The sequence below is a fragment of the Arachis duranensis genome, chromosome 3 (assembly GCF_000817695.3).
Source record: "Arachis duranensis cultivar V14167 chromosome 3, aradu.V14167.gnm2.J7QH, whole genome shotgun sequence".
NCBI classification, from domain to species: Eukaryota; Viridiplantae; Streptophyta; class Magnoliopsida; order Fabales; family Fabaceae; genus Arachis; species Arachis duranensis.
Window position 1 is genome coordinate 110,009,235 of NC_029774.3, and position 9,034 is coordinate 110,018,268.

The 9,034-nt window shown below is 37.6% G+C and overlaps 1 protein-coding gene across 1 annotated transcript in view; it reads left to right on the forward strand.

Moving 5' to 3' along the window:
• LOC107480079 (calnexin homolog) overlaps nucleotides 1–2,542 on the forward strand; it is a 5,385-nt gene extending 2,843 nt beyond the window's left edge. Inside the window, exons 2-6 of the mRNA XM_021138772.2 lie at nucleotides 141–210; nucleotides 516–1,642; nucleotides 1,760–1,831; nucleotides 1,967–2,083; nucleotides 2,213–2,542. Coding sequence (XP_020994431.2) covers nucleotides 141–210; nucleotides 516–1,642; nucleotides 1,760–1,831; nucleotides 1,967–2,083; nucleotides 2,213–2,344 — 1,518 coding nt within the window. The 3' untranslated portion in view covers nucleotides 2,345–2,542. The remainder of the gene's footprint in view (nucleotides 1–140; nucleotides 211–515; nucleotides 1,643–1,759; nucleotides 1,832–1,966; nucleotides 2,084–2,212) is intronic.
• Nucleotides 2,543–9,034: the final 6,492 nt, after the last annotated feature.

Below are 9,034 nucleotides of genomic sequence, written 5' to 3' on the forward strand. Positions count from 1 at the left end.
ATGCCGTAATTGCTATTTCTCTCTCTCTCTCTCTCTCTCTCTCTCTCTCTCTCTCTTACAACTTTAAGTGTTGGATCTATGTTTTTAAACTTTTGAATTAGGTTCACATTGTGCAACTTTTTGTATTAAATGTTGTTTAGATCTTCTACGAGTCGTTCGATGAGGATTTCGAAGGCCGTTGGACCGTTTCAAATAAGGACAGCTATAATGGTAATGCTAACTCAAATCTTGTGTCATTATTTGTGTTATTTAATTGATTTATTGTAGTTAGTGATATCTGATCGTTTACGAGCTGTTAATTAAAAGTGTGAGAATGAACATGTTTTTTTATTATGAAATGATGAATATAGAACAAAAGCTGTCTTGCCATTGTTACTATATATGGCTATGTTAAAAAAATAAAATAAAATAAATAGAAAGAGGAAATAGTAATGTATATCACTCAAATATTGAAATTCAATTCTCAGTACTAGAAGTGCTCTGAAATAACTTTGGATTTGTCCCTTGGGTTCTAGGTGTATGGAAGCATGCTAAGAGCGAGGGGCATGATGATTATGGACTCCTTGTCAGTGAGAAAGCAAGGAAATATGCCATAGTTAAAGAACTTAAAGAACTTGTGACCCTGAAGGATGAAACAGTTGTTCTTCAATTTGAGACTCGGCATCAGAGTGGCCTTGAATGCGGTGGTGCATACCTGAAATATCTTCGACCACAGGAGGCTGGATGGACACCTAAGGAATTTGACAATGAATCTCCATATTCTATTATGTTTGGTCCTGACAGGTGTGGGGCCACAAACAAGGTACACTTTATTGTCAAGCATAAGAATCCCAAGAGTGAGAAATACGTTGAGCACCATCTCAAGAATCCCCCATCTGTTCCATCTGACAAACTCACTCACGTATACACTGCTATTTTGAAGCCTAAAAATGAGTTGCGTGTTTTGATTGATGGGGAAGTGAAGAAGAAGGCAAATTTCTTATCCGCTGATGATTTTGAACCCCCTTTCATTCCTCCCAAGACAATCCCAGATCCTGATGACAAGAAACCCGAGGATTGGGATGAGAGAGCAAAAATTCCTGACCCAGATGCAGTAAAGCCAGATGATTGGGATGAGGATGCACCCATGGAAATTCTTGATGAGGAAGCTGAGAAACCTAAAGGATGGTTAGATGATGAACCCGAAGAAATTGATGACCCTGAAGCCACAAAACCAGAAGATTGGGATGACGAGGAGGATGGGGAATGGGAAGCCCCAAAAATTGATAACCCCAGGTGTGACTCTGCTCCTGGTTGTGGTGAGTGGAAAAGGCCAATGAAGAAGAATCCAGCTTACAAGGGAAAATGGCATGCCCCTCTCATTGACAACCCAGCTTATAAGGGTATATGGAAGCCACGTGATATTCCAAACCCTGACTACTTTGAACTTGAAAAGCCTGATTTTGAGCCCATCGCAGCTATTGGTATTGAGATTTGGACAATGCAAGATGGCATACTGTTTGACAACATTTTGATAGCTAATGATGGAAACATTGCAGCCTCTTATAGAGAGACTACATGGAAGCCTAAGTTTAATATTGAAAAAAAGAATCAAAAGGAAGAAGATTCTGATGGTGGTTTAGGTTTTCTTACAGACTTGCAGGTAATGTCATTGATTTGAGCGGTTTCGTCATGTAACTCATTTTACTGTACAACATCCGTTGAATATGGCTCTTCCGCTCACTCCTCTTTCTGTTGCTTAATTTTATTTCTTAAACAGATGAAAGTATTTGAACTTTTGTACAAGATCGAGGACATTCCCTTCCTTAGTGATTATAGGATCAAAATACATGTAAGAATCTCAACAAAATACTCCTATCCTTGTGTGTGCCTGCTTGCTTGTGCCGCACTTTTTATTTCTGTGCTTTTCTTCCACCCTTCACTCATTAGAGTTTAACGGGAATCTGACTCCTATGCTTCTAAACAGGATCTCATTCAAAGGGGTGAGAAGCAACCAAATCTTACTATTGGAGTTCTCGTGTCTGTTGTGGTTGTCTTCTTGACAATCTTTTTCAAGCTCATATTTGGGGGGAAAAAGAAGCCGGTGAGTAATGAAATTCATTGTTGTATCTTACCCGATAAACTTGTTCTTCTTATATTTCGGAAACTTGTTTAGGACAATATGTTAAATTGTTAAATTGTTAATCTGTGAATCATGTATCTTGTTGTGCAGGCAAGGGTTGAGAAGCCATACCCAACACCCAAAGAATCTAAGGCCGACCAAAGTGGCGAAGAGAATTATGAAAACAAAGAAAAGGAGGAAACATCTACTTCTGCACCACGTAGGAGGATAAGGCGAGATTGAAATGGTTTAAAACCTTTTCATCCATAGGGGCCGACCAAGATCATCACAATAGATAAATTTTGAGCTTAGTTGGAACTGTTATTTTCATTTTTACCCATGACCTTATTTTAAAATATGATTTTCAATGGAGTGTAACAGATATTTATTGGGCTGATCCTTTTGGAGACTTGCGCATTTTGAAGAATTGAAGTTGTACAATTATTGTTTTTAATTTGTTTCTAACGGAAAATAGAAATCGAATCTCCTAACAACATTTGTATAGCTAAATGAGATTGCTGAGGATAGAGAAGTAATGCAAAGCTACCAGAATTGTTTTAACAAAAACTATTGGTTTTAAATGATAAAAATTAAAGTTTGTGATTAACAATTTTTTGGCTAAAGTTGTCTATATCTATTGCAGGTAAAGAATATAGATATATGGCCACAGATTCATTATTTCACCACATTTGTGGGAGTAACATGCTTCCCCATTAACATAATGACCATTTTATCTATCGTACCATCAGTATAATGACCTTGCTAATAAAAGTTGAAAATTCACATTAACCCAAGGAAGGGGATTAACCTACCGCCACCCGCAGGCCATAGCAGCTGCCAGAGCCTCATCTTCTACTACCTACCTCAAGTTGTTGCCTTTATTGTGTCTACATTTGTTGTCAAACTGCAAGTTCAGGATGAGAAAAACAAGATGGCACCTATAATTTAAGACGGCGCTGCATTCCAAAATGGTTAACATGAAACTAGCCACGAGCCAACCAAATTTAGCATTGAAGATATACAAACTGAACTAGATGGAAATTGTTTCTCTTTAATTTTGTAACTTTGCGATGGAATAACGATATAATTTATGCGATCCAAACAGGCTCATTAGATCATCATTTGACAAATTACAGGCACATCACTATGAGAATATTTAATATGAAACATCATCTTGGCTATAGGTTTAAAATTTTTTTGTCACATCTTATGCAGATAAATCTTACTCTTATAAATACATTATTGAGTAACTCGGGTGAAGCATTTCAATAATTCCTACAAATGTGGTGGAGTAATGAATGCTTGGCCTAGATATATCTCATGTCTTGTAGACCATCAAGACATTTGCTAAGGTTCTTAATATTTATTATTTTAATTTTATATCTAATAAAATTATTTAATAAATAAAAATTTGCATTAATAACCATTTTGTATTATAAAGGGAAAATAATAAAATTAGATGTATAAAAAATAATAAAATTAATATAAATCTTTCTCTAAATATTTCATGCAAAGAAAATTTTATTTGGTAGGGTATAAATAATAACTGAGGTAATTAATAGCTTTACAAAACAAAAAATATTAGGTGACTAATATTTTTTCTTTATATTTAAACCATTATCAGTAAACTTTTATTTTCGTCGAAAATATTGATCCAAAGAATTTTTCTTAAAAGTATAAAAAATTCAAGATTTATATCTGAAGAAAAAAAAATTATTCAGAGCTCATTTTGATCAAACAGTCATTTTTTTGAAAAATATTAATTACTAGAAGTTCATGACTATAGGTTAACAAATTAAAATTTAAAATCTCTTAAAATAGCTCTTTTCAATCACATATACCTATGACAAAATATGCGTCGTCCCTACCAAATCAGTTTTCTTATATTAATTGCAATGCCTTGTTTGTTGACAAAGTCAGTGGTAAGAGGATGGTTAACCTGCATAGCTATAACAACTGCAGAATGGGAATGGGTAAAAGAGTACGTAAGAATAAAGATAGAGTACGTATGAATGAATGAGAATATTGAATGAACAAAGCAATTCCCTATTCGAGTCAAGGAGAACTCCATAAAAGTTTACTCAAATTCCACAATGCCTATGACGTGATTTCTCCATACAATATATCTCTCTTTTCTAACTAACTTGTCATGTCATCCTTGAGAGGTAATCCCCTACTATGCATGCACATAATCCTTCAACCACGATGGCACCTTCCTCACTCTTGTGGCTTTGGGCCTTGATGAGATAGAAGGTTGATACAACCCACTCTCTTTTTTTGGTTCTGCTTCCTGGATTGTAGCTCGGTTAATTTTCTAGTTTGCTAGCCTATTAACTATTGCATTGGGTGGAGAGCTATCAACTATTCTCTCCTCCATAATGACCTTATCCTTAAGGTTAACCTCAAAAAATAACCTCTGCAGCTCTTCAAAGTTCTCCCAAATGGTCTCATCACAATTAACACTCCCAATAAATAAGAACTCAAGTAGGAGTGTCTTCAGCTGTGTTGATGATTTGGCGACCTAGAACCGCAATGGGGCATGGATGCGATGATAGGGGAGATCAAGAGACGTTGGAAGTTCTGCTAGGGCTTCAACATGGAAGCATTTCAGCACAAAGACATGAAAGACTTGGTGCAAGGCACAAGTTTACAGTAGACGCAAGCAGTAAGTGACCTTGGCTACCCTATATATGATATGAAATGGCCCATAAAATCATTTGTAAAGCTTGTTAATATTGTTCTGAGTTAATATGCGCTGCCTATAAGGCCTCACCCCTAAAGGTATCCAACACCCACTTTAAAATTTTTCTCTCATCGATGCTTGCCTGCCTGCACCTTCATCTTCTCTTGTGCGGCCTGTAAGGTATAGCGTAACTCCTTGTGAGGTGCTTCATGAACCCTGAGGAATTCATCCACTGTCTCAACGGATGTTGGCCCTGGAGAATAACCTAGAAGAATTTGCATAAAAATGTCATATAGAGCCTCATAGAGAGACATGTTGATAGATGAATGATAGGACTAATTGTAGCAACTAGTAAAACTTTGCCCATGAGAGATAAAAAGTCCATTGGGTAGGATAAAAGCAGGTGAAAACTCATAGGTATTGTTCTAATGTTCGATTCACCACATCCGTTTGAGTGTCGTAATAGAGATATGTGTTGTTAAGATCGAATAGATTCTTCCAAAATTTGCTTAAGAAGATTGGATTCCTATTTAAAACCATCATTCTGAGAAACCCATGTAGTTTCATCACTGAATTAATGAATGCCTTGGTAGCATCCTTGGCTATGAACCCCGATTTGAGAACCGAAAAATGATCAACCTTATTAAACCTATCCACTACTACCAATATGGCAGTGTAGCTAGTAAACTTAGGTAGTTGGACAATAAAATCCAATGAAAATCTCCAACCATGGCTATTCTGAAATTGGAAGTGGTTGTAGCAGCCCATATGGCTTAACTGGAAGGTATTTGGTCATTTGACAATCTGAACACTGCTTAATAAATTGGTGAATAGCTGTGCGCATGCCTGGCCAGAAAAAAGAGGTCTCCAAGAGCCTTATATATCTTCAAAACAACACCATGGCCACCTCTTACAGTTGAGTGGAACTCTTGTAATAGCAATTCCCTTAGGCCAAGATAATCAAGTACCTATAACTTTCCTTGGTACAATAGGAGTCCATCTAACTTTGTATAAGATGTGCCCAGCTTTTCATTTTTGAATTGAGTATATAGTTCTTGCATACGTGGACATTGATTATTAGTATCCTTGAGTGACTATAGAAGTGAGGCTTGGGCCGTAGTAAAGCTTTGGAGGGTCAAGGGTGTTTCCAACTCAGGGTAGCAAGAGAGAGCATCCACGACCTATTTGAATCTTTCGGCTCTATATTCAATTATAAAATCATAACCAAGAAGTTTAGCTAGGTAGTACTGCTGGTCTAGTGTCAATACCACTTGGGTCATTAATTCCTTTAACCCTTGGTGATCCGTTTTAATAACAAATTCATACCCAGTAGATAATGCCGCCATTTAGCCACTGCTTCGGTGGTGGCCTATAAATCTCGAAGGTATGCTGAGGCCAGAACATCTTTCAATTCTGCTTCTTACTAAAATACACTAACAGGTGACCATTTTAAGTCAAAACCGCTCCTATACCCTTGTGAGATGCATCAGTCTCGACTATGAAAGTTTTTGAAAAATCAGAAAATGCTAAAACGGGAGTTTGAATCATCGCTGCCTTCAGCCTAGCAAAAGCTTCATCAGCCTCAAGTCCCCAATTAAAGTTATTTTTCTTAAGTAGTTCCATCAAAGGGTGTGAAATTTGCACATAAACCAACAACAAATTTTTTGTAGTATCATGGGAGACCAAGGAACCCTCTAAGTTAATTATGAGATGTAGGTTGTGGCCAAGCTTGATCACATCTATTTTGGTGGGATCCACTTTCACCCCGTCCGCACACACGATATGACCAAGATAATCCACTTAGCGCTGGCCAAAAACACATTTGGATCGTTTAGCAAATAGGCAGTGTTGGAAAAGAATAGAGAGAGTAATAATGAGGTGAGTGAGGTGGTCCTCCCAAGTGTAGCTATAGATGAGAATATCGTCAAAGAAAACTGCGATAAATTTTTGAAAATAAGACTGGAACACCTTGTTCATGGTAGCAGGAAAAGTGAATGGTTCATTGGTGAGCCCAAACGGCATCACCACAAATTCATAATGACCTTGGTGAGTCTAAAAGACAGTCATATGGATAGCTTTCTCATTCATTCGAATTTGGTGGTACCCAATCAAAGATCGATCTTGAAAAAGTACTCAACGCCAAATAGTTCATCTAAGATCTCATCAATGGTTGGTATAAGAAATTTATCTCGTACCATGATGGCATTCAAGGCTCGATAATCCACGCAAAACCACCATTTTTTGTCTTTTTGTTTACCAATAGAACCAGACTAGAAAATGCACTTTGACTCTCTAATGTCCCTGCTCTTAAGCATTTCGGCCACCAATCTCTCTATTTTCTCTTTTTAAAAATGAGAATACTTGTAAGGTTTCACACCATTGGTTGTGCTCCCAAAATTAAAAGAATTGAGTAATCTATCTCACAGTGCGGGGAAAGTTGGTTGGGTTACTCAAACATCTGATTGTGCTTGTCTAGTACCCGTTGTACCTTTACTGGTGTCTGGTCTATTGCTGGCTTATTCATTCCACCATTCTCAAGTGATATAAAGTAGTAACCACCTCTGATTTTAATATCTTTTGGAACATTTTGTTATTTATTGGCTCAGATTGGAGTAGTCTATCCCCTTGTAGTTTAATAGGGATATCATTCACAGCGAATTCCATCATCAACAGGCCATAATGAGTGGTGACATACCCCAAACACATAAGCCATTGGATTCCTAACACGATATTCGCACCTTGAAGATCAAGCACAAAGGTGCTGATATTAAACTGAAATCCTTGCATCACAAGCGACACATCTTCACATAGGGCCTTACAACCAATCACATCCCTATTGCCTACAAGAACTTGCAATGGTGTGGTTTGCTTGATTGAAAAATTAAGCTTATCGACAACACTAGCCTTCACAAAATTATGGGAGCTTTCCCCATCGATCAAGACCATTACTGCTTTTCTCTTATTAGTTTCCTTCAGCCGAAAAGTAGTAGATTGATATTGACCTACCATGGTATTGAAATTAATTTTCAGTTGAACGGGTTCCACCACAATCAGACTGGAGTCTCCTATAGTGTGGATCACTTCAGGTTTAGGTTCCCTCAGAATCTCTTGCATATCCTCTTCTCTAATTAATAAGTAGCATGAATTCTTGCATCTGTGCCGAGGTGACCACTTCTCCTCACAATAATAGCATAATCCTTTCTCCTTCTTCAATTTAATTTTAACTACTAATAATCACTTAAAAGGTGGGTTAGGTGAATTGTTCTTTTGTGTGTTAGAAGTTAGTTGGGATGTGTTGATAGATATAGTGGCAACTGGTTATTTAGTTGATAGAGTATGATTGAGTGCGTGTGATTGGTTTGTGGGAATAGAGGGTGGGTTCAGGTTTCAGCTAAGATTCTTGGTGAGGTGGGGCTTTATGGTGGCTTGCTTCTGTTCATGTAATTTCGCTAGTGAAACTACATGCACGAAGGTAGTGGGTTTGGCTAGGAGGAGCTCACATTTCAAATGATCTTGTAGCCCAACGATGAAGAAAAGATATCACCTTTTTTTTACTCGACACCGTGACTTGGTTGGTAAGTTCTTCAAACAACCCTTGGTACTCGGCCACTGTACCACCTTATTTCAACTCATTGAGCGCTACCTTAGAGTGGTCATAGAACTGATTTTGTCCAAAACGAATGAGTAAGGCATCCAAACACGACTCCCATGTATAGGCGATGTTTTGTTATTAACACCCCAAGGCTACCATGAGTAGCCAGGGCTAGTCAAATGGAGAAAATCATGCGAACTTGCATCTCATAAGGAATGGAATACCATTCGAAATGTTCACATCTCTTAAGCATCCTTTCTTCCACCACTTTTCCATTAAAGGTAGGGAGGTCGACCTTAACTTTGTGATCCATATAGAACTATGGATGTTGAAAGTGTGTGGCCTTACAGTTGTGAGAAGAGCAAGTAAACTCCTCGTCATCGGATTCACTAGCCACCTTTTTGTTCTTGAGTACCTCCTTTAATAATCTACAGATCTCATGCAGTGAACCTTCTAATCCATTCATATGTTCATTGGTGAAAGATACTTGGCTGGCGATCTCAACATGACTCCTCTGCAGCGCAACTAATTCTGATTGTTGGTGGAGTTCATAGGAAGGAATCATTTTCCCTTTCAATGAAGCACCAAATGATAAGAAGAGGGTTAACCTACACAACTCTAACAACTGCAAAATGGAAATAGGTTAAAAAGTACATAT